The following is a 27,082-nucleotide window of genomic DNA, read 5'->3' on the forward strand; positions in this document are numbered from 1 at the left end:
GTGAGGGTGAGAGGGTGTGTGAGGGTGAGAGGGTGTGTGAGGGTGAGAGGGTTGGTGAGGGTGGGTGAGGGTCTATGAGGGTCTGTGAGGGTGAGGGTGTGTGAGGGTGAGGGGGTGTGAGGGTGAGTGAGGGTGTGTGAGGGTGAGTGAGGGTGTGTGGGGTGAGGGGGTGTGAGGGTGAGTGGGGTGTGAGGGTGAGAGGGTGAGGGGGTGGGTGAGGGGGTGTGTGAGGGGGTGTGTGAGGGGGAGGATGAGGGGGTATGTGTGAGGTTGAGGGGGTGAGGGTGAGGGGTGTGACGGTGTGTGTGAGTGAGGGTGAGTGAGGGTGTGTGAGGGTGTGGGTGAGAGGGTTGTGAGGGTGAGGGTGTGATGGGGTGTAAGGGTGATGGGGTGTTATGTTGAGGGTGTGAGGGTGAGGGGGTGTGAGGGTGAGAGGGTGAGGCGGGGTGAGGATGAGGGGGTGTGTGAGGGTGAGGGGGTGTGTGAGGTTGAGGGGGGTGAGGGGGTGTGAGGGTGAGTGAGGATAAGTGAGGGTGTGGGTGAGAGGGTTGTGAGGGGGTGTGAGGGTGAGTGAGGGCGAGGGGGGTTAGGGTTTGTGAGGATGAGGGTGTGTGAGGGTGAGGGGGAGTGAGGGTGAGGGGGGTGAGGGTGTGAGGGGGCTAGGGTGAGGGGTGTGAGGGGGGTGTGAGGGTGAGGGTGTGTGAGGGTGAGGGGGTGTGTGAGGGTGAGGGGGTGTGTGAGAGTGAGGTGGTGTGAGGGTGAGGGGGTGTGAGGGTGAGGTGGGTGAGGGGGTGTGTGAGGGTGAGGGGTGGGTGAGGGGGTGGGTGAGGGTGTGTGTGAGGGTGAGGGGTATGAGGGTGAGGGGGGTGTGAGGGTGAGGGGGTGTGAGGGGTTGTGTGAGGGGGAGGGGGAGGATGAGGGGGTATGTGTGAGGTTGAGGGGGGTGAGGGGTGTGACGGTGTGTGAGGGTGAGTGAGGGTGAGTGAGGGTGTGTGAGGGTGTGGGTGAGAGGGTGTGTGAGGGTGAGAGGGTTGTGAGGGTGAGGGGGTGAGGGTGTGATGGGGTGTAAGGGTGATGGGGTGTTATGTTGAGGGTGTGAGGGTGAGGGGGTGAGAGGGTGAGGCGGGGTGAGGATGAGGGGGTGTGTGAGGGTGAGGGGGTGTGTGAGGTTGAGGGGGGTGAGGGGGTGTGAGGGTGAGTGAGGATAAGTGAGGGTGTGGGTGAGAGGGTGTTTGAGGGTGAGAGGGTTGTGAGGGGGTGTGAGGGTGAGTGAGGGCGAGGGGGGTTAGGGTTTGTGAGGATGAGGGTGTGTGAGGGTGAGGGGGAGTGAGGGTGAGGGGGTGTGAGGGTGAGGGTGTGAGGGGGCTAGGGTGAGGGGTGTGAGGGGGGTGTGAGGGTGAGGGTGTGTGAGGGTGAGGGGTGTGTGAGGGTGAGGGGGTGTGTGAGAGTGAGGTGGTGTGAGGGTGAGGGGGTGTGAGGGTGAGGTGTGTGAGGGGGTGTGTGAGGGTGAGGGGGTGGGTGAGGGTGTGTGTGAGGGTGAGGGTGTGTGTGAGGGTGAGGGTGTGTGTGAGGGTGAGGGGTATGAGGGTGAGGGGGTGTGAGGGTGAGGGGTTGTGGGGGTGCGTGTGGGTGGGAGGGTGAGTGAGAGTGAGTGAGGGTGTGTGAGGGTGAGAGGGTGGTAAGGGTGAAGGTGTGTGAGGGGTGAGGGTGTGTGAGGGTGAGGGGGTGTGAGGGTGGGTGAGGGGGCCATCTGGACCCATAAAGAAAATAAGAAACATTTTACTTCAGCAGTAAGTCAAGGAACCCAATCTGAAAAGGACGGGGCTAAAAGAGAAAGGAGAATGTTACTAGGACCTCTTCTTCAATGGCTGGCCACCGTTTAGGAGGCCAGCCAATGAAGAAGAGGGCCGAGGCTTAAACCTCGCTAGTGAAGTTCTCCTTAAAACATAAAATCTCGCAAGCTCGACTGCGCATGTGCGCAGTACGCCACGCAAGACCTAAAAAGCCAGCTTCCTACAGCATGCCTTACACAGCCAGAATTCCAGAATGACTCCCATTGTTACAGAAAGTGCATAAAAGCAAACCACATCCTAAAATGCAAGCATTTTAACAAAAAACACTAGTAAAAAAGAAACATGTGCTGCTTTTTCCACAAGAGACGCATGCTGCTTTTTAAAAAATATAAACACACACTTCTGCAGATTAACAACACGTACCTAGAAACTGGTATTGGGATTCTTCCAGTGGTTATGTTTATCTTTTTTTCCCACTCCTGGTCTTGCTTAAGCGTTACTGGTTTGTTCTTTTCTCCAGTTGTCATTGAATACAAGTTGTTTAAGGAGTATCCGTGAATGGAGTTCTCTGTATCAAAAATTGACATATTTCAATACATAAATACAAGTGTTCATTTTTTTCTGGTTTAAACCTATTTAAAACATAATGCATTATGCATCTGGATATACATATTACTTATCTGACAAAGCCAATACATGAACTGTTGTGTAACTTAAAGTTCAACCATTTTCAATCCACTTATAAAAGGAACATATGTAATCAAATTCTAAAACAACTAAATTGCTGTGAACTCAAACTTCAGTCTTATTAGTGATCGAAGCCCATTCATATTATTATGTAACCCACCAATTTTAACATCTATAAGGCTAAGGATTCCGAAGCAAATGAGCAGCAAGCCACACCAGTCTCCTGTACAGGCCATGGCCTTGTCAAGTTCAGCAACTCTGTACTGGTCCAATGCGCACACACACCACTGCCAGACCAGCTCAAAACTGCAAAGGCATCATTGCAATGACTGGAACACCATTCTCAACACCTACTGACTCGAACACAGCAACAGCCTCTCTCAAGCCATCAAGAATTTCAACAACTCTACACCTCCTGCGCCGACTCCCTAGCTCAACTCAAAAATAGCAGTACAACAAGATCTAGACCCCAGGCATGTTGGTACACAGAGTAATTTTTAGACAGATGAAACCACACTGCAAACAACTGGAGCCAAAATGGAGAGCGAGCCATGACATGCAGACAGGAGCTCATTTAAATCTGCCTTAAGACGCTAACATCAAATGATCCGAACCACCAATCGAATCTCTCTGGCAGATCAAATTGATGTCCACACCAACAAAAGCAAAGAAATCTTTCACCTCACCACCAGCAATCTCCAACTAGATCACACCCTCAAAAGACATCTGCAACAAACTCTCTCAATTCTTCAGGAACAAATTCACAGCTATTTACAGCAACTTCAACCTGCGACCGGACCCAACAGGCCTCACCAAATGCCCCCGAGATCTTATCCAAAGAACCAATTCTAAACACATGGCCTGTCATCACTGCAAAGGATACTGCCTCCACTATGAAGTTCATCCACTTGGGTGCCCATCGGACCACTGCCCCCACCACACCTAATCCAGATGACTACAAACCATCAGCGCCATGCACACACCTATTCTGAACGCCTTCACCTCTTTTGTGACCTTCCCACACGCTTGGAAACACACAACATTCCACCCCATTGATGAAAAAATCCTCTGCAGACCCTTCAACGCTTGCCAACTACAGACTGATCTCACTGCTACCATTCTCTGCCAACGTTTTAGAGAAAAGCATCAACAGACACCTCTCTGAATACCTCAACCACTACTAACTTCTTGAAACACCTGTCGTGTTTCAGACCCTACCACAGCACGGAAACTGTCCTCAACACCGCTATCATTCGTATGACTCTGGACAGAGATGACACAGTGGTCCTCATTCTCCTAGATGTATCCGCAGGGTTTGACTAGGTTTATAACCTCATCCTTATTACCTTATTAAAGACCGACACGAAGCGGAATCCAGGAACATGCACTTCAATAGATTTGCTCTTTCCTGACGGAAAGGAGCCAGTCAGTCACCCTGCGACAGTATACATCGGAGGCCTCACCTCATCTGCAGAGTTCCACAAGGATCTTCCTGAAGCCCGACCCTCTACAACACATACATGATCCCTCTAGCCAGCATTATCTGATCTCACATCACCATCTTCTCCTACGTCAACGACACTCAACTCATTCTCTTCCTCACGGACAAGACGCCCAGTACCTGGGTCATGTTCAATGCCTGCATGACTGATATTGCCCACAGGATGATGACCAACTATCTGAAGCTGGACACTGACAAGACTGAAATTGTGATCTTTGAGAAGAGTACTTCACATGGAATCCACCTTGTGGCCAACAGAGCTAGGACCGACACCCAGACCAAGAACCTTGAGATCATCATAAACAATGAACTCGACATGACCGCCCAAGTCAGAGCTGTCACCATCTCATGCTTCCATAGGTTGAAGATACGGATTTTAAAATGGCTCCCAATCAGCACCCAGAAAACTGTCACACACACCCTCGTCACAAGTAACAACTACGAGAACACCCTCTGTCGGATCAACAAAAAACTCACCAGAAGCCTGCAGACCATTCAGAAATTGGTAGCCAGAGTCACTCCTAACCTCCCACACTTGATTCACATCACACTACATCTGAAGGAGCTCTACTGACTCTCCATGCACAAAGCAGCACAATTCAAGCTCCCCACACACACGTTCAAGGCATTATATAACATTGGCCCGCCTACCTCAATAACCGCATCAGCTTTCACAAACCTTCCAGACACCTCCACTCATTCTGACTCCTACTTGCACACAATCCACGCATACAGAAAACCAGATCCAGCGGTCTAACCTTCTCCTACATCACTCACAGTGCCAGGAAACCCACCTGGGTGATAGTGAGCTATATAAATCTGCAAAACATAAGGAAGAGTTTACAATTATATCCCAAGAAAAATATATTTCCATTCTGTAAAACACAATTTCTCCAAATTTTCAGCCACCTTTCTCAGTATGGATTCCTTAAAGGCGCTTTCTTATAATTTCCTTTTTTTTTTTGAAAACCTTTATTGTCACATTGCTCAGGTACAGGTATGGGCCTACAACCTGCGTGGCCGGCCGCTAGCACAGTTAGGTCCAGGCAAGTAAAGCATAACAATAAAACAACCGTCCGCCACCCGCAGTCCCTGTAACAAAGTAAAGGAACAATCACCCTGAGCAGAACACAGACCCGGCAGGAGCAGTGAAGGCTTGTTTTTTAAAAGGTTAAAGAAATACAGGATCTGGCAACGTATAGTTAACCAACAACAAAATAGGGAAGTAAAATAAAGCAGGATAGTCACTAACAGGATCACCGTAATTGAGAAGTCGGCTCCGGTGCATGTAAAACAGGATAATCAATAAAGACAACAACGTACAGCACCGGTAAAACATCCCTAGCTCATGGCTATGAGCCCCATAGGAGCATTTCCCCAAACTGAATCGACCAGCAGAATTTTAGAAACATACTACCCAGATCCCGAAAAAGAAAAAGGGAATAGAAGGAAAAGAAAGGGCCATAGAAACAATAAAAGGACAAGAAGAAGAACCCATCCCCCACCCTGCACCACTGTAGATGGCTACGGCCTACCCCCCCTAACAGCGTGCCTGTCGCCCGTAGGAACTAAAACCCCAAAATGAAAAGTCCACAAGGAAGAAAAGAAAATAGTGTCAAAGAAGACAGAGGAGGACCCCAGGCCAACCCCCGACCCCCCCCACCCGGCGCCCACCTCAAGTACGACAAACAATAAGAAATCAATTAACAGCCTCTGCGCAATCTCACCACCTCCAACCCCGGCCCACCCTAGCAGGATCGCCCACCCGCGAGATAATTTAAAAAAAAAAAAGGGGAAAAGACAGGAAGCACGGGCCCCTAATATCAGGAGCCCCCAGTGAAACAGGATAATGTTATGTAACAATCAATTGTTCGGAGAGTAGAGACACAACAGCGGGAGCACCCAGTGAAAACAGGATAAAGTCAATCGTCGGCAGTTCAGGTCCCACAGGAGAGTATAGATCTCCCCAAGTAGCAACAATGGCGCCCCAAGTGCACTCGAATCCCACGGGCCCGTAAGATCAACAGTACAGAGAACACAGGGCACGGTGTGTCGGGCCGGGTCAAAAAGTACAAACTGGAGCACACAAGGTCATAAGTCGCATCCACGGGCGGCCGCGGCCCCTCCGCAGGGAGCTGCAATATTCATCCCACAATAAGTGACGGGGGAAGCTGATGTCGGCTCACAGGTAATCAGCGGTCCAAAGGTAATCAAAACCCCTTCACGCCAGTTCCAGAACGTAGTCTTCCAATCCCCCGGGGGCATACAGTCGCCATCACCCGGTATCCAACACATCCGGCCGCCACCACGACTAGGCAGAACCCATCGAGTCGCCATTTTCTAGGGAGCACCCCCTCGGCGTAGTGCAGACGAGCTCCGGGACCACCGGCCCCCGCCAGACAGGGGTCAGGGTGCATCGGTGCCCCATCGTGAAATAAACACAGGATGCCGCTCTCCCCACACACTAGGCTGCGCAGACGGGCCCCCCCAGCCCGAGGAGTACCACAGCAACATTGCGCCTCCACCGGCCACAGTGAGCCGGAGCCTCAATGGCAATGCGATGTAGCCAGGCAAACAGCGTACCTCCAGGGAAACAAAGAGCAGGTCCCAGTGTCCGGCTGCCGATGAAGTATACCGAAGTGGAGGGGGGGGGAAAGAAGCAGACCGCACAAAGGGAGAGCGCATCAGGTCAGTTGCGGGCACCAGCTGATTCGAGGTGTAAATTGGTCTCCATGACGGGGGACCGGCGTCCCACAGGTCTGTGTGGCCACGATCATACAACGGGCGGCCGGATGCAGTACAGCGCGAGGCCCCGGCTGCAGGCAGTGGGCGGGCCGCATCCCGCAAAGGAGCACCGCACCAGCCGTGGAGCGCGGATTTTCACCGGAATCAAACGCCTCATCTCTGCGTCCCTTCCGACGCGCGGAGGCTCTGTATTCGCACGGAGCAGGTGAGCGAATCGAGCGGGGAGGGAAGAAGGTCGGCGGAGCCGGGACCCCGTGCGGCCATCTTGGTCGCCGGCCCGGCTCCGCCCCCCCTAATTTCCTTTTTTTAACCAATTTGATTGTTATCCAATATACAAGTAGAAGGATTTACATTTCTTCAGTGTGAAAGTAACAGAAGAACAGAGAATGGGTTGTAAATACTTCCATCAAACCCACAAGTAGGAATAATCTATTTTAGCAATGCATTTGTATCTGTATCTTTAATATTTGAAATAACATTTGCCATTTGGCCCAGTGTAAGCCTGAAACAAATTATTACAGAAGAATCTGAATGATTTGAACAAAAAGAAACATTTAAGAAATACATTCTAAGAGACGGTAAGGAATTCATGTTGAGAAGAATAGAGGTGAAAACACAGATACTAACAAGGAATGAACTTTTAAAATGCCAAGATAAAAACAACAATACAAATGAACTAGAAATTGATTAATTAAAAGGTTCGTATTTTAGCAAGATTTTGGGAAAATCTACAGTTTCTAGAAGCATGGATTAGCATTTGGGCAATCTTTTTAAAAATGGATTAGGTTAAGTCATGGCACACTCCCAGTACCGTACCTAGGGGAACCCTATTCAGGTTTAAGTACTTGCAATTGAACTCTCTGATCTCAATAAGGTGACTTCCACAGAATAGTCCAGAAGAAATAACTGCAAGTAGTAACTACTGAACTGAAAGAGTTTGTCAAATTTTATAGATGTTTATGTGAGGCAGCAGAAGTGAGGATGTCTCCCATGGATCAGCCTGGCTTCCAATGCCATCAAGCAGAAGACTGTTTGCAAGTATCTATGAACATGTTGAATTCTCTGATTAAATGTGCCACATCTAGAAGACACCATTGATTTTGTTTTTGAAATGATCCTGTAATTATTCTCTCTTTGAGAAAAGTAATTGAAAGGTTCTGTAAGTCCATTGAGATAGATGGTTGCGATCCACTTCAGATGGGTAATATGGTTTGAAGGTTTCATTAGAGGGTCTTAAAGTGTGATCACTACCTAACTTCCTATCAGTATTTCTACTCCCTGAAACCCAAGTTATAGTGCTTCGTACATATCACTTGTTGTTTTACCAATTGTATCTAATTTATTTTAAAGAAACAATTAGAACTTAACCTATTTACTCCACATGGATAAATTGTCTAAATATCCAACATGCCTCTTGTCGCAAAGGTCTTTTTGTGAAGTTATCCCTTCTCACTTAAGGTTTCTCTATATCGCAACTTGAAATCTTGACTGAGCTTCTGTATGACCAGAGTATGTAAAACGTTCCAATACGCGGACAATTTAGAAGGTACTCCACTCCCTTTAAACAAAAAGTTTATTAACCCCTGATGGAGCTCTCCTTGTCCTGTTTTTGGATGCGTTATTGTTTTAAACCACTTAAACATGGAACAGCACCTTTTACTGGAATACACATTCTACATTGCTCTTTTTGTTTTTCACCGTTTGACTGCATCAACAATTGTCATACATTTTCCTGGTATAAATAGATAGTGGATATTCTTCAACATTATGTTGTATCTTTGAGTCAATTAATCAATTTTCTTTATTCGATTTTACAGATAAAATCATAAAAGTCAATTAATTATAATAAAAAAACACATGCATAACATTATGGCCCCCCACTATTGACACTGCACTTAAACTCTGCAGTCTCTGGTTCTCTCCCACCAACCTGGTCTCAATCAGTGATAGTCCCGGTTTTTAAAAAGGGCACTAGGTCAGACCCTGAATGCCGCAGGCCCATCTCCCATAGAGACTCAGAAGTGGAAATCATTGGCCAGATCTTACTAAACCGCCTCAAGGAGTGGGCCGAAGAGAGAGGCTTTTTATCTGACCTCCAGTATGGGTTTCATCCCAGCCGGAGTACTATAGAGCAAACCTTGAACCACTATTTATTAACTTGTAAATACAATAAGGCTAAGAAGGGGGCAGTCCATCTGGCCTTCATGGACCTTAGCTCTGCCTTTGACAGAATCAATCGCTTTGAGATTTGGTCCATGATGGAACAGATGGATATCGACTTAGCTTTAATAAACTTTTTGCGTGATTTGCACTAAGATCTCTTAGCCAGTGTGAGGTTTGGCCCTAAGGGGGAATGCACTGAGCACTTTAAATTACGGCGCTGGGTTCGGAAAGGTTGTATTTTAGCTCCTTTTATTTTTATATTTTTTGGAAACTTTTTTATTTTCATTTCATTGTCAGGATGTTACATACATCAGTCAACTACAGTCTTCTCCATATTACAATGATATAATACAATCTCTGGACACTGCGTACTTCACAAGGTTGTTCAATACTGTTCAATCTCCATTTCCTCAGTATAACATTCCTCCCTCACATCCCCCACCTTCACAATTGTTGGCTGCCAACTTATTAGAGGATTAGAGGATCTCCCTTCAAGTCAAGGGCTACTTTCAGGGGTCAATGACATGCATGGTGGTTCACAAATATTCCCTGGGGATTCATTCCATTTCCCCCATATTCTCGTCCATTTTTTGGGGTATCCCCGATGGATATAAACCGCTTTTTCAGCTACCATCGCAATTCTCCCATTGTAACTGCGTGGGTAGCACCCTAGATCCCCAGTTCCTTGCTATATTACGCTTTGCCGTCGCCATCCTTAGCATTGCACATGCTTTCAGCCCCATGTTGAGGTCTGTCGGTTGCCATATGTTCAGCAGGCAGCACCTAGGGTATAACCCCACCCACTTCTGAAATCTCATTTAAAACTTGCTCCCAGTAGGATTGTATCTTTGGACCGTCCCATATTATATGAAATTATGTTCAGATTTGTCCGCAACCCCTCAGGCAGAGTGAATCAAGCGCGTGTCCCAGTTTGTGCATCGTGGTGCATGGGTAATATATACGATGTAGTGCTTTGAGTTGTACCAATTTTAAGCGAGGCGGGATCGCCGCCTCCCTGGCTGACGCCAATGCATTCATCCAGTCTGAATCCTGTATGTCCCCCAGTTCCGCCTCCCATTTGCTACGTAGAACTACCGTGGGATCTGGGAGATTATTTATTAATTTACGATATGTCTGAGATATTGCTTTTTTGTCCATGTGGTCTGTGAGGAGTCTATCCTCGAGGGGTGAAGCGTCAGCTAGTTTAGTGCCCGGGGGATAGCGCTTTGGAGTGCATGCCTAATTTGAATATAACGGTATAGCTCAGAGTCTACTAGTCCGTACTTCACTTGGAGCGCTGTAAACTGAATGATCTCTCCTCTTACCCACAGATCGCCAATTTTTAGCTCCTTTTTAATTAATTTTTTATATTAACCACATTGAGCAAGCCCCGACAGCTCCAGGTACTAACGTCCCTAAATTAGGAGATCGTTCTATACCTGCCTTGCTTTATGCAGACAATACAGTTTTAATTGCTTGTACAGCTAAAGGCTTGCAAAAACTTCTTACCCTTTTTGTTAGTTTTATGATGTGCCTTGACGACAAACTTCTCAAAGTCACATGTTATGAAGTTTGGTCCATCAAACAGGAAAACCATGAAATACGTAATAGATGGCCAACACATCAGGCAGGTAGACAAGTTCAGGCATTTGGGGGTCCAACTGGATTCCGAGTTTAATTGGCACTCACTCATATCTCTTAATGTTTTGCTTTTAATAGAGCGATATTCAGCAATGGAGATTTTTCCTCCTGGTTCAACGACGACCTCAGGATCTCCAAGAAAAACTGCCGTACCCTCGAGAAAGCCTGGCGCAAAGGCCCGACCACAGACAACATGGCCGCCCTCAAGCACGCCTCCCGCAAACACCACCAGCTGATCCACACCACCAAGAAGACAGCATTCAAGGAACGACTAGACAACAACGCACACAACTGCAAGGAACTCTTCAGCATCGTCAAAGAGCTCTCCAACCCCAGCGCCGGAAACGACATCACTCCCTCGCAAGACCTCTGCGACTCACTCGCCTCGTTCTTCCACAGCAAGATCACCAACATACACAACAGCTTCGGCGCACAGACCACGCACCCAACCACCGAACCGACGCCCGCCACCACCACCCTCCACGCCTGGACCCCGGTCAGCACCGAAGACACCATCCACACGATAAACACCATCCACTCCGGATCACCAACTGACCCATGCCCCCACCACGTCTTCAACAAGGCTGACTCCCATCATCGCACCCCAACTCCGGGACATCATCAACTGCTCCTTCAACACCGCCACCTTCCCAGAGAGCTGGAAACATGGCGAACTCAGTGTCCTCCTGAAGAAACCATCACCAGACCCCACCGACCTCAAGAACTACCGCCCCATCTCGCTTCTCCCTTTTTTCTGCCAAAGTCATCGAGAAGACCGTCAACAGACAGCTTGCCGCCTTCCTCGAGACGAACGGATCCCTCGACCACTCGCAGTCCGGCTTCCGAGTCAACCACAGCACGAGACCGCCCTCATCGCAGCCACTGACGACATCCGAGCCCTGCTCGACAACGGGGAAACAGCGGCCCTCATCCTCCTGGACCTCTCCGCAGCGTTCGATACTGTCTGCCACCGCACCCTAGTGCAACGCCTCAGCAACGTCGGAATCCAAGACAAGGCACTAGAGTGGATCATCTCGTTCCTCGCCGGAAGAACCCAGAGAGTCCGCCTCCCCCCATTAAGATCCGAGGCCACCGAAATCATCTGCGGCGTACCACAAGGATCATCACTCAGCCCCACCCTCTTCAACGTCTACACGAGCCCCCTCGCAGCCATCGCACGCCAACACAACCTCAACATCATCTCCTACGCCGACGACACCCAGCTGATCCTCTCCCTCACCAACGACCCAGCCACCGCCAGAACCAACCTACACGAAGGGATGAAAGACGTAGCCGAGTGGATGATGAACAGCCGCTTGAAGCTGAACTCGGACAAGACAGAAGTCCTCATCCTCGGACCGTCCCCCTCCGCCTGGGACGACTCCTGGTGGCCCCCTGCCCTGGGCAACGCACCCAAGCCAACGGACCATGCACGCAACCTGGGCTTCATCCTGGACGCCTCCCTCTCGATGACCAGACAAGTCAACGCCGTGTCATCATCATGTTTCAACATCCTACGCATGCTCCGAAAGATCTTCCGATGGATTCCCACCGAAACCAGGAAGACAGGCACTCGTCACCAGCCGACTGGACTACGGAAACACCCTCTACACCGGAACCACAGCCAAACTTCAGAAAAGACTCCAACGCATCCAGAACGCCTCCGCACGACTCATCCTGGACATCCCCCGACACAGCCACATCTCCGGATACCTGAGAGACCTGCACTGGCTCCCAGTCAGCAAGAGAATCACGTTCCGACTCCTCACCCACGCACACAAGGCCCTCCACGACCTGGGCCCCAGATACCTCAACAACCGCCTGACCTTCTACACTCCCACCCGCCAGCTACGATCTACCAGCCACGCCCTCGCCGCCGTTCCACGCATCCGAAAAGCCACCATGGGAGGAAGATCCTTCTCCTACCTGGCAGCCAAGACTTGGAACTCCCTCCCAATCCAACTCCGTCTGACCCAAGACCACCTCTCCTTCAGGAAGCAACTCAAGACCTGGCTGTTCGAGCAGTAGCGGACACCCCCCCCCCCCCAAGCGCCTTGAGACCCTCCGGGTGAGTAGCGCGCTATACAAATTGATTGATTGACTCATATTCAATCGGTCCTGGAAATTTACAGAGCTAAGTGTATCCCTTCAGCGAGCTATGGCAGTGGAATATGGGGATATGAGTGGGTTGCTCAACTTCAGGTAGCCGAAAATACATTTTTATGGGACCTCTTGGGAGTTCCACAAAATTAACCTTACAACATTATCCACGAAGAACTAGTTGTATTTGTTTTAACTCACCAGCTCCACCTTTGTCCTTTAAAACTTTGGAACTCAATTTGGGTAAAGGAGGAACTTAGTTTCAGCAGACTAATCTGGCAGGATTGCTTAAAACTAGAAAAATACTCCCTGATCGCCGTGGCATATGTGGCGCGTAATTTGCTGGATTTACGGAGGTCAGACATGTATGATAATACTTCTGAGATTACTTGTACTGATGGGAAATGGGTTGAAACTGCCTTTAGGGACAAGTTGGCATCAGAATGAGAAGACTCTGTGCTAATCAAAACACTCTATGCAACATGCAATATTAGTGGAAACAGTCAGCAATATTGAACCTTATTTGACCTGGAATAGGACTCACCATCGACGCCGCTTGCGGACTCATTTCAAGTTAAACTTATTTCCCCGCCTAGTCCCTTTTAATCATTGGTTTTTTTTTACGTATTCGGACTTGCCCCTATGCAATTGTGACAATACATCGATCAACAATACATTACATGTTGTTAAGCTCTGTCCAAAATACAATAATTTGCAACATAAGTTCCTAAGCCCAATTTTAAGACCTTTGAATTTTACCCAAGTTAGGCCTGCCTTGCTGTTTTTACAGCTGTTAAAATCTCCCTCTATTTGATTTTTCTTGTACGCTTTTTGATGGGGGGTTTTAAAAACATGAAGGAGTCTGGAAATGAAAATCTGTATTTTGTTTTTAAATGAATTAACTATTATGATTTTATCTGTAAAATCGAATAAAGAAAATTGATTGAGTTTTTGAGTCATTTCTCACTATCTTCAACTTCTTTTTTTAATGATGTGTTTTATATTGTAAAATGGTCTGCTGAATGGGAGCAAAACTTCCATGTTGTTCTCAGCTTCAACTAATAAATCATTTCGTTGTGACGGTTTCAGTGCCATCTCTCTGGTTATATTTTCAATCCATTCCAAATTCTTATTTAGTGTATTGCTAACATAATCCCCGTCCTGACAGCACAGCCACATTTCTGCAGTTCTTTAAGTCTCCTCAACTGGCACTATGCAACAAACTAAAACAAAACTGACCAAATTGAAGCTTCTCTTTTAGTTCATCAGTATGAAAACTGGAAAAAACTAGTGAAGTTTTTTTCACAGATTACCACACTTGTGATAAAGCTACTCTGTGCCTTTTATGATTGGAATTATCGAATAAAGATAAAGCTACCATTGGTATCATTACTGCATCGAGGGATTCTACTTGCAGTGAATCGATTGTTTTTTTTTTTTTTTTTTTTTTTTCTTTTCAAAAACCTTTATTTGAGCAAGCATAGAAAAATACAAGAATGGGCCTACAACCTCACGGGCTGGCCGCTAATATGAAGGCATAAGGCATGAATTAGAATGTACACCCGTGGTAAGGCACAAATCCAGCACAAAGCATTACTCCCAACATAACACAGAGCATTTTGACTTTTTATTTTGTACAAAAAGAAAAACAAACACTAAAAAGGCGAATGCACGGTAATTAAGGTCAGCCCAAAGAACGGAGGGGATGGTCCACGATCAGGAGAACATACCCAGAGCCCTGAGGCTCCAACAAGGTCGGGGGGGGGGGGGGGGGGGGAGCAGCGGGGAGAATCGGAAATTCAAAAAACAGTACGAAAGGGTTCCGGGAACGCTCGCCTAGGGAGATAGGACAACCCCAGTAGTGCCCACAAGGGGAGGGGTACAGATATCCCCACGATATTCATTCCACTGGCCCCAAATCCTCGTCCACGCCCTGGGTCTGCCCCATGCCACATAAACAGTCTTCTCACGAAACATGGACCAGTCCATGTTGTCCTCCCATTTCGAGACCTCAGGGGGCCTGGATGCGCCCCAGAGTTGCGCCACATCCCGTTTCGCAATCATGTAACCCAAGGTAGCCCATCTGGTCTGGGCCACAGAGTAGTCAGTGGGCTCCCAAACATTTAACAGACATCGTCGAGGCTCCGGCCGCAGGGCCACACCAGTCACATCAGTCATCACCTCAAGCACAGCAGTCCAGTAAGCCGCTACAACCGGGTACTCCCAAAGAATGTGCAAAAAGGTAGCACTCAACCTACAACCACGCTTACATAACCCATCCAAGGAAAAGCCCATCGTCACCAGACGCAGACCAGTGACATACACTCGATGAAGGATCTTAAGTTGAACCAAACGGAGACGGGCAGGAATGGCTACCTCCTTGGGAGAAGAGAGCGCCGATTGCCAATCTTCATCGTCTAGTTCCAACCCATCGCCGACCCAAGCCTCCCGAAGTCGGACCAATAAGTCCGCCCGATTATTGATCAGCTTCTTATAGATCAGGGAAATAGTGCTATCAGGCAGGTGCCCATCAAGGACACGATCTTCGAGGGGGGAAGACTCGGGCGGGGCCTCATCAGGGGTCAAAACTAAGGCGAGGGCGTGCCGGACCTGCAGATAACGAAAAAATTCCCTACCATTCAAACCATATTCCGCCTGGAGGACCTGGAACGACTTCACACTACCCTTCGAGCACACATCACCCACCTTACAAATCCCAATCATATCCCAGCGGTCGAAACCCTTGGTAGACCAGAGACAGCCCAAACGTTCCGAGGCATAAAGCGGCGTCGCCAGCGTCAATCGATCCTCCCATCCCAAACTCACATTCGCAGCACGCCACACAGTTACTGCAGTCCTGGACGGGCCCACAAGATGGCGCCCGGCAGATCGAGAATAAAGCGCCCTATTAAAGTCCCCACCCGGCAGCTGGAGTCTATCCATCTCGAATGCAGGATTCCGACCCGGTGAAAACATCACGTGATTAATAGCAGACAACTGGGAAGCCCAGTAATATCGCTTGATATCGGGGAGCGCCATGCCCCCGTCGTACCAAGGGATGGTGAGTTTCGCGAGGGCAATACGTGGACGCCCGTCCCAAATCAATTGCCTTTGAAGACTCTCGATCTCTCGGAAATAGGTCTTGGGGATAGCGTCATAGGAGTTCTGGAGCGCGTAAAGGAACCGCGGCAAGGACATCATTTTAAACAGGGCCGCCCTGCCCAGAGGAGACAAAGGAAGCTTACGCCAACGGGCCACGTCCAGTCGCAATCTAAGTAACGGGGGGAGGAGATTACGCTCAAAGCGGAGCGAGGAGTCCAACGTAATAAAAATCCCTAAATATTTGAAGCCAGACTGGACCACCTGGATAGGAAGTCTGCTCGGCAACGGGGGTAAAACACCCGAAAGAACATACACGCAGGACTTGGCCCAGTTAATAACGAGGCCTGAGTTGGCACCAAAGGAAGCAAGAACGTCAAATAAAACAGACAGAGATTTACGCGGGGAGGTGAGATATAAAAGAATGTCGTCCGCGTAAAGCGAAACGCGGTCCTCAAAGTCCGGAGACCAGCGAATCCCCTTGAGCGAAGGTTCCCACCGAAGCCAAGCAGCCAATGGTTCCAGGGCGAGTGCAAAAAGCAACGGAGACAAGGGGCATCCCTGACGGGTACCTCTACCAAGGGTGAAAGGAGCCGAAACTCTACCATTTACCACTACTTGTGCCAGAGGTTCCGCATATAATAACTTGATCCAACCAATAAACTCAGGCCAGAAACCAAATTTCTCAAGAGCCGCCCAAAGATAAGGCCACTCCACAGTGTCAAAAGCCATGGAGGCATCCAACGATGCCAAAATGGCCGGCTCCGTCAGAAGCCCCGCCCTCGCAATCACGCCGTGAAGACGACGTAGGTTCAGAGCCGTGTTGCGATGCGGGATAAATCCGGATTGATCTGGATGGACCAAGTCACTAATGACCGTCAGGAGGCGGGACGCCAGGAGTTTCGCCAATACCTTGGGTTCAACATTCAGCAGGGATATGGGCCTATAGGAGGAACAAAGGTCTCGCGGTTTACCATCCTTGGGGATGACAACTATCGTGGCCAGTCGCTGATCATAAGGGAGAATACCCCGTTCCCGGGACTCCAGAAACATGGCGCGAAGATATGGCGCCACCCTGTCGGGACGCAACTTGTACAGTTCAATTGGCAACCCGTTCGGGCCCAGTGCTTTGCCCGAACGGAGTGAACGGATGGCAGTAGCTATCTCATCAACAGTAAAGGGGGAGTCCAACGCCACACGATCCAAATCGGAAACACTGGGCAGAGCTATATCACGCAGTAGAAGGCGAGAGTCAGCCACACCTCTCACAGACACAGGGGTATACACCACACGGAAGTACTCAGCAAAACGGTCAATTATTCCAATCGGGTCCGTCACACTCTCACCACTCGAAGACTGAATCACGGGTACCACACGATTAGCTCTCTCCTTCTTATCCAGCCATGCCAGCAATTTACCCGCTTTGTCACCCACATCATACAAACGACCCTGTTGCTCCCGAAACATCACTTTAGCAGCATCCGTGACCATGGATTTATAGGCAAATTGTTTCAGACCCAGGGCATGGAGTTTCGCAGACGTGACACCAGATTCCAAAGCATCCTCCAATGCAGAAATCTCTCCCTCAAGGTCCACCACCTCCCTATTCCTCGCCCTCTTAGCTTCAACAATAAAGGAGAGGGCCTGCCCACGAATCACCGTCTTAAAGGCCTCCCATAGGGTCACAGCTGAGGAAACCGACCCCTTGTTATCCAGAAAATACGCGTCCAAAGACTTAAGCAGAAGGCTGCGGGTCTCGGGGGAGGTAAGGTACCACGGATTGATGGGAGCCACCCGGCCGACTGCCTCCACTCCAACCTCAAAACGAAGCCAGAGCGGAGAGTGGTCAGAGATACCCCTGGGTAGGTGTACAATCTCACGCACCGCTGGCAACTGAGCCGCAGGCATCAGGAAATAATCCAGCCTAGACAGACTCCCATGGGCCCCAGAATGAAAGGTGTACTGAAGCTGAGTAGGATGTAAAAGCCTCCAGCAATCCACCAAGCCAAAGGTATCCAAAAATCCACCCAACCATTGTTGGGCCGCAGGAGTATCCCTGGGGGGGTGGCGATCGTGGAGACCTGAGAACACCGAATTAAAATCACCAGCCAGAAAGAGAGTACTATCAGGGAGGTCCAACAAGACACGGCCCAAATCTGAAAAGGTAGAAGTCTGCAAGCCGGGGGGGCACATAAACAGTAAACAAGGAGAGGGCACGACCTTCATAGCGACCCACAAGGACAGCATATCGCCCCCGGTCATCCTGAATCACATCATCAATAGCTAGGGGGAGGGAAGCCCGAACAAGGATACCCACACCCCTAGAACCCGAGGTAAACCCCGAATGTGCTACGAGGCGATAGCCCCACCTATTCATTGCATGACAAACATTGCCTACCAAATGAGTCTCCTGCAGGAAAACAATATCAGGAGATAAACGTCGTATACATTTCAACACCACACTTCGTTTGATACGATCTCCCAGACCGTTAACGTTCCACGAAACAAATCTCAACCCGCTACCCCCCATCCCACCCAACAAAGCCAAAACCCCCCACCAATGAGCATGACACCAGAAACATTTTCAAATACAGGATAAAGTCGCCTTGAAAACAGAACACACAAACAACAAACTTCCCAACCACCCTCCCCCCAAAGAACAAGAAAACACCCCCCACCCTGCACCCCTGCAAAAAGCTAAAAAGCCACCCCAACCTGCAGTGTGCCTGTCGCCCAAGAACCCCTATTCTACACAAAGACCCCGGAGGAGGAAAGGCTCCGTACCACCCGCCACCCCGATCAAGACCAATGACGAGAAAAAGAACATACATCAAACACATAAGCAATAGAGGAACACAGGCATACACCCCTGGAGAAGTTATTCAAAACAAGGCACCAGGCATGGACGAAATGTTCAGCTCTCTACACCACCTTCAGCACCGCCCGGGTGGGCATCGGACTCAGTCTCAGGAGGTCGGCTAGGCAAGGAGTCCAGCCAGTCATTCACAGCATCCGGCCGATCAAAGAAGAAAGTTCGGTCATTATACTCAACCCGCAGCCTGGTCGGAAAGAGCATAGCGTAACGCATCCCCATGTCCCTAAGACGCTTCTTAGCACCACGAAATCCCATCCGCTGCTTCTGGACCTGTTGGGAAAAGTCCGGATAAAAGTTCACCGTGGCATTCTCAAAGGCCACCGGGCCCTTCACCCGCGAAGCCTGCAGGATAGCGTCCCGATCTCTATAGTGGAAAAGCTTCGCAACAATAGGTCTCGGCGGGGCGCCTGGCTTACCCTGGCCCCCCGGAACACGATGTGCACGCTCCACTGTGAAAAATTTACTAAGGCCAGATGGAGAAAGGTGGTTCTGGATCAGGTCTTCAACCAGGAGATCAACCCAGTGGGGTTCTGGGTTCTCCGGCACACCAACCACGCGAACATTACAGCGACGTGCCCTGTTCTCAAAATCCTCCAAGCGCCGGGTCATGAAATCGTTCACCCTACGGAGATTGCCAATCTCCGTCTGTATGTCAGAGACGTCCGTCGTGAGGCTGGATGATTTGATATCCAGCGACTTCACCTTTTCGTTCGTTTTGGAGAGATCGGCTCGAATTAGATTCACCTCGATTGCCACAGTGTCAAGTTTGTGGGCCAAGGTTTCGTACTGTTGGCCTATTGACTCCCTCATGCCAGAAATGGCGCCCATGATGTCCTGCAAGGAGGGCTCCGTCGACGCATCCACGACGTGGTCAGACGCACTGGGACCGGGCAGGGAAGCTCCGGGGGACCCCTTAGAGTGGGTATAACGGTCCATAACATTAGATTGGACCGGACCCCCGCGCAGAGGTGTCTTCGTCTTGCGCGTCTCCCGGTCCCCTTTGCCCGCCATTTTGAAGATGCGTCACAAGGAGATTCACCAGGGTCAACGGACCGGGCACCAGAAATGGAGGCCCCGGGACCAAAAGGACCGCAAGAGGGGTATCACTAGGATAGAGGCAGCCAACGAGGAGAGTAGTCCAGCCAAAGGCCCGACAGCCGACGCGTGTCCCGGCACCAGCTCTGGCCCGACTCCCTCACCGATGTCCCAGTCTGAGGCAGAATCGAAACCGAAACTTAAGAAGGGGACCCACAAGTCCAATCCCCCTGCCGTTGTTGTTCAACTCCAAGACGGCCACCGAACCTCACCCAGTCCCGGGCGCCCCTCAAGGGCGGAGCCCAGAAGTTCAATTCACCATAACTCAGGCACCCGGTGTCCAAATCAATTTCTGAAAGGTCCAGGTAGATCAGCCCAACGTCCTCTATACAAATCCTCGCGAAAAATCAGGATTCATGCAGGATATTATGCCGGGAGCGGCGGGGGTCTGGGGAGCGCTGTGCTCACGCGGCCATCTCGGATGCCCGCCAAGCTCCTCCCATGAGTGAATCAATTGTTAATATGAGTTTTCATCCAACAATATTGTTTCAAATTTCACCAGATCGTCAAGACTAGCTCACCAAATTCCAATGCATTCATCTATCTAAAGATCTTAAGACTCTTTATTTTAGGATTAGCAGGTGTAAATACTGTTTAACAACATATGAATGCATTATGAGAGTCAACAAGTGAAAGCTCCTTCGTATTTAATCTGTGTCTGTGCCTTGAGATCCCCATCTGAACAGAAACAGCCCTGATAAGGATGAAGTTGGTGCCACAGTAAACACCCCTCCAAACAAATCTGACAGTGAGAACAAAGCACAGTTATCACATTAAAATGCTTGAAGCTTCAAATGTTCATATTATAACTAAAGATGCCCTAGCCAACTTAACATACCACTAATTTATATATTCACAATTTTAGCACACTTTGACCATTATCAAGAAAATACAGGTTGTACACTTTAAATGTGTTATTCCGAGCATGACATTTAAGGGTAATCCCCAAGCTGTAAGGGGCAGTAGGATCTAATTTCCGTGAGTGGTTACAAATCTGAATGGCGCTGAGAAGACATCCACTTATAAACACATGGCAATGGATTCAAAAGAAGCAGCGGGGGCCCATAAGGCTAATGAACATCAGTGATGAAAGAAATGCAACTCTAAAACGTTTTAAGCTAGGAGACATTATCAAGTTAATCGTGCTGAAACCCCTCTCACCATCACCTCAAGTCAAAGGCAGTGTGTTTTTTGCGTCCCTGAACAGGTTTCATTGGTCTCAGAATCTCAATCCCTCCATCATCAAAGAATTCTCTGAAACCTTTGGATCCGAATTTCCTGCACAAGTTTCCCAACTTCTCGTGACCTTCCCAACAAGGCCTCTCAAGGCTGTTTGGTTACTTGTGTGGAATGATGACAATTATGTCTGATGGAAGTGTTACAAATTCATTTGCCAGCTATTGCTTAACAACAGACCATATTACCTGGAGCGCAGGCTATCCACCAGATTCTGGCAAAACTGATGGAGGTTAACTTTTACCTAGCTATGTGATTTCATCACAGCTGATTGCCAGTCCTGCAAAAGAGACTCATTCAGTGGCTTGTTTAACTTCCTTTATATGTTTGTTTAAGAACTATTTACATGTTTCAATTGCTTTTTAATTGCCCACACAACACAATTCATGGGCTGTTAAGTTCATGCCAGCATTACATCATCCGTTTGCGGTGCTTCCTGGTAATGATCCCCAGTCCATCCTCTATTCCGTGCACCCAAGAGAAACTCTTGGTCTCTCTTTCCCAGGAGGTGCCCCCTCCCACCCTGTGCCACAGCTCCTGGAGCTCCCTTCACGTTCCTTACATAAGAAAGATGATTAGGAAAAAGTCCATCTCCTCCTCCAATTAGTTCAAATATCTTAGTTGCAATACACTGAACTCTTTTGTTTCACAGGTCCACGCTTGAACAGCTCATCACAACATCTCAATAGTCCTTCACTAGACTTTCAGTCCTGATGTTTAAAATGGAATGAACAGAGCTAAACCTCCCAGAATGCAAAGCCCAAAACCTTGACTGAATGAGTTGCTTACTCTTTTTTCATAGCAAAGCAACTAAGCTACAAATATAAAAGTACAGACAAAATCTATCCACTGCTTAGTTTACAGACACGAGAAACCAGTTGTGCAGTGGCACAAACAAAAATTGGCAACCATAGTCTATTCCTATATGTGCTGAAAGCTGCTCACAGGGACTCTGATTTAACCAAAGCAAGCATGCATTTACACAGGAAGTGGGATGATGTGTGCAGGGTTACTGGCCATAGCCCCACACTCACCATCTACCTGCCTATGTACATGTATGCCTATTTACTTTATTTTAATCAGAGGCCTGTGACAGTCACATAGGCAGTGGGATGGGGTGTGGGGCTAGGGTTTTAATGCTTATCAACTGCTGGAATAATGTTCTGGATGCAACCAGCAGTTCTTCTTCACCTACCTCCATCGCACCTTAACACTCCTGCGACTCCTATCTGATTTGAAGCAGACAGAGGATGAAAGGAGATATCTGGCTCAGCAGGAAATAGAACAACATCCCTGCCATTCTACCTTTTAATAGAGGAGGCAATTTTCATCCGGCTGACGGTCGGTGTGGACTTCACGGACCAGTGTGCTGCGAAGTCAGTGAGGAGACAATATCAAAATCAACGCGCTCTCCCGAAGGGTGCGACGTGCCTGAGCTGTGCCCCAGCTAAGAATGGCCTGTCTGAGCTGAGCTGGGCCACCCGTCACAAATTGGCTCCTAACTTTGACAACACAGCTCAGTACAACCTACACGATTTTACAAACAAAACGGTCAACAATGGGGGAAAAGGGAAATAAACGCAGGCAGCAACTGTTAAAGAGTTCTCCAGGGCCATATGCCTCAATAATGAAATAGTTAACATGGAAGAAAGGTTTGTGGTCACTCAATGGACTGTAAATGAGGCTCCTAAAAAATCTTTGTCAGATCCTATAGTGAGGCCTAGTGCGACCTCAGTTGGAATATTTCCAGACATCTGGAGCCTACTACATAATAACAATCCATGCAAGCTTTCAAGCTCAAAAGAAAAGAGTCAAAGCTAGAGTAAACTGGCGAAAGCTACTTCAGCCCCTTCAAGACTCATTCAAACATGACCCTTCAGTAATGATCAGCAGGGAAGTTCTAAGACCAGAATGAATTAGGATGAAGCTGCCAATAATGTAAGAAAATGTAATATTAAGTTGGGCTGCTTGGAGTGTTATATATAGTCTGTCCTAGGGGACGTTAAAAGTAAAATTAAATCACTCAAGTCTGTGGTGCAGAAAATGAGGGAGCTCTAAAACAAATCCCTATTTGCTCTACTAATCAAAGTTCTGCTATTCATAACAATGGTCCCACTAACCCAATTCCAACAGGATTGTTGTTAGCGCGAAGGAATAACAGTGCACCCTTATTATGGAGGAGAAACATGCCAAACAATCCCCAATTTTACTCTGATTCTAATTAAACTAATTGGGGGAAAAGTTTCAGTCAAAAGGCAGCGCAGATTACTTCCTCCCATGTTACATCAGGGGGATTCACAAAGAAACAAGCCGATACACAAATGGGTCAGAATCATTGTTTACTAGATGTCTAACACCTTCCCTCAGAAGCCAATCCATATGTGTTTATCATGAAGGGTGTGTCCCTCCACTAAACCCCATTTTATCGGAGTCTTGGCAGGATCTAAAAAAAGGTTCATCGGCAGCAATGTCAATCGCCTATATAACGCAATTTTAGCAGTGAGGAGAGTAAAGTGTGCTGGGAATTCCAGGAAAACTAGTGAGGGAGACTGCATTGTTATACATTTTCTTTGCACTCATTTTGTTACATTTACATTTTCCACATTTACTATTATTCAATCATCTGATAATCATATGGGAGGGAAAATTGAAGTTTGCCTATCTGCCTCTTTTAAAAGCCTGAATGCTTTGTACTGAGTGACAAGTCTTAAAACCTTGAAGAAAGGATGTGTCTTTTAGAACAAGAAAATAGTGCTGTTATTCAGAATAGGTTTGCCCCTCTTCAGTACCTGAATGAAGTTGAATGACTTTTCGTGTGCATACCGAATAACTCTATATTCACCACAGTTGCTGTGTAACAACTCTTGTGAGGAAAATATTAGTACCAATAATTGTTACTCAGTACCCTGTGTACCCTCTCCCAAAACCCTGTCTAAAAGTTAATGCTGTAATAACCTCATGGAATGTCGTAGAACTAGCAAATAAGCTTATATTTACGGGTTAAACAGAATTACATTATGGCAATTCAGAATATATTTATTCAGGAAACGTGTGCTGTAAATAAAATCTATATTGAGGGTTTTCTGTCACTTGCTACCCCCACAGCCCCCTCTAGTGTGAGCAGGGCAAAGGAAGATCTTGCTATTTAAATATCAGTTTTATTTGCTTCTAAAGTTATGACGACGTTTACTGCCTACCATTATTGCCAATTCGTATTATTGTCTGTATTAAATAACCCTGGTTTTCTAATTCTAAATCACTATGATAAAAAATTAGATTCTAACCCAGTAGAGGTAGTTGGCATCTTGGAGAAAGATTCAGCATCTCCAGCCCCAGCACGCCACCTCTAAGAAGACCAACACCCTCCCACTGGAATAAAATCTCAGAGACCAGCTTGGTTAAAGCCCTCAACACCTCCAACCCTGCTACCGCCATCAACCTCGAACAGGGAGCGAAAAAGTCAGTACCTGGATCTGCACAGCATCATCCACATCAAGAGCAACATCCAGAGCATATCCTCAAAAAAGACCAGCTGGTACACCCAAGAACTCAGAACAGTGAAATGAGACAGCAAACAGTTGGAGAGGAGAAGGCACTCCAGCAAGGAAACCTCAGGCAACAAAGAAGACAGCCATTGCTGCATTTATCGAAACCAGCGCCCAACAACACCAAGGAACTTCTCCAAACCCGGCTGCCAGCAAAAACAACATCACACCCTTACAGGAGCTGTGCAACAACCTCGCCCACTTCTTCAACAGCAAGATCGCAACTATATACATAAGCTTCGCACCCCAACCCAAACCTACGCACTTTAACACGAACCACACACTGACCACCAGAAACATCCTCTCCAACGAGGACACCGCCTCCACCATGAAATCCATCCACCCGGGAGCTCCCACAGACCTATGCCTGCACCACATCTTCAACCTCGGAAACCAAACAATCGGCCAGGAACTCACTACCCTACTTAACACCTTTATCACTACCGCAACATTTCCCGACACGCCAAGGTCAGACGACTACTCAAAAAAACCTCCGCCGACTGAAGCGATCTCAAAAACTAACAGCCAATCTCCCTGCTCCCATTCCCAGAAAAAGTAGTGAAAAAGATCATCAACAATCAACTCATGACACACTTGGAGCAGAACCAGCTACTCAGAGCCTCCTAATCCGGCTTCCGCAGCAATCACAGCACTGAAACCGCCCTGATCGCAGCCACCAATGACATCCAGACCCTACTCGACCAAGGAGCAACAACAGTTTTGATCCTACTCAACCTTTCGGCAGCCTTCTACACCGTATCCCACCACACACTGATCGAAAGACTCCACCACATCAGCATCCAAGGGGACGGGCTCAGATGGATCACCTCCTTCCTCACCGGAAGAACAGAGAGGATCCACCTCTCACATTTCATCTCTGAACCCAAGGAGATCACCTGTGGTGTCCCCCAGGGTTCATCCCTCAGTCCCATGCTCTTCAACGCATATATGACACACTGGCCAACATCGTCAGATCCCATGGTCTCAACATAATTTCCTATGCAGACAACACCTAACTCATCCTCTCATTCACCGACGACCCCACCACCACCACCAGAAACAACTTCCACAGATGCATGACAAACGTCGCCAACTGTATGAAAAAATGCCTGCAGCTGAACACAGACAAGACTGAAGTACTGATCTTTGGCAAATGCAGCAACACATGGTGACCATCAGACCTAGGACCTGCACCCACTCCCTCCAACCTCGCCAGAAACCTTGGAATCAACATTGACAACAAGCTCAACATGAAATCACAGATCAACGCTGTCTCCTCTGCCTGCTTACTCTGCGAATGCTACACAACATCTTTAAGTGGCTACCCCTACACACGAGATGCAGCGTGACATAACCAGCTAACTGAACTACGGCAATGCCCTCTATGTAGGAATCCCTGCACACCTTCTACAGAGACTTCAGACCATACACAACGCCGCAGCAAGGCTCATCCTCTGCCTCCGCGACAAACCCACATAACACCCCACCTCAGGAAACTCCACTAGCTTGTTAATGAAGAGATGCCAATTCAAGCTGCTGACCCACGCAAACAAGGCTCTACACAGCCAAGGACCCATCTACATAAACCACTGCCTTAACTTTTACCAACCATCAAGAGGAATATGCTCCGCCTCCCTTTCAATTGCCCATACTCCCTGCATCTACCGAAGCAGAAGTGGCCGGCACTCCTTCTCCCACATTGCAGAAAATACCTCTAACAGTCTCTCCACAATCCTCCGGACCATCACCTCACTTCCAGAATTCCAAATGGTCCTCAAGACCTGGCTGTTTAAATAAGCCTCCAGGATACCCTATCGGGAGATTAGTCATGCTTTATAAAGCCTGATTGATTGACTGATCAACGTTTTACCAAATGGACAGCTAGATGCTAAACCCAGGGTAAGTTGTGGACTACTAATTTCACGAGTAAGCCCCAGGAAAATTCACTTGAACCTTTTTTATTAGCCAGTTGTGAGAGTGGCAGTGGTTTGAGCATGGTAAACACACCCTCAGAATATTGTCAAATAATTAAAATGGAGGAAAATCATTGTCTTTTTTTCTAAACCTCTGTGTGGAGCCTTTTTGTAGTATTTTCATTGTGTTGTTGTGTGTGTTGCACAATTACTTTACACATTGCCTCTTAAGATAAGGTAGACTGCTCTGTGACACAAGCGAGGGTGAGTAAAGGTTATTGCCTCTTAAGATAAGCTAGACTGCTCTGTGACAAGCAAGGGCGAGTAAAGGTTAACTTTTAGTGTGTATCTGGCTTACCATGACTAGGGATTGTGGTTCCTGCTTGGACAGGTGCATAGCTCTGCTAATCAGAAACCCAATTTCTAACACAGGTTAAATGAGGAGGGACTGTGGTCTAGTGGTATTCTTTTCTCCAGCCACAATTAGGTCAGTGGAGGTAGGCAGCTGTGGTCAGCAACATATAGTCCTATAATCAAAGTTTGTACAACTAGCTTTAATATTACCTCACATTACCTACTTCATCAGATCCGGTTAAAGATACCAGAGAGTTACCAAACAGTTTTTAAGGGAAGTCTGAACCAATTGAAAGCTACTGGAAAAATGTTCATGCCCTCCTTAAAGCACTCTA

The 27,082-nt window shown here is 48.1% G+C and overlaps 1 protein-coding gene across 4 annotated transcripts in view; it reads right to left on the reverse strand.

The window, feature by feature from the left end:
• Positions 1 to 27,082, reverse strand: part of FAM234A (family with sequence similarity 234 member A) — a 379,590-nt gene that overhangs the window by 192,197 nt on the left and 160,311 nt on the right. For all 4 annotated transcript variants that reach the window (XR_013601635.1, XR_013601636.1, XM_078663112.1 and 1 more), the window contains exon 7: positions 2,217 to 2,361. Coding sequence is in view for 2 of the 4 variants with exons in the window: in XM_078663112.1 (XP_078519238.1) it covers positions 2,217 to 2,361 (145 nt within the window). In the remaining 2 variants the exon portion in view is untranslated. The remainder of the gene's footprint in view (positions 1 to 2,216; positions 2,362 to 27,082) is intronic.

The sequence above is a fragment of the Lissotriton helveticus genome, chromosome 10, assembly GCF_964261635.1.
Source record: "Lissotriton helveticus chromosome 10, aLisHel1.1, whole genome shotgun sequence".
In the NCBI taxonomy this organism is placed as follows: Eukaryota; Metazoa; Chordata; class Amphibia; order Caudata; family Salamandridae; genus Lissotriton; species Lissotriton helveticus.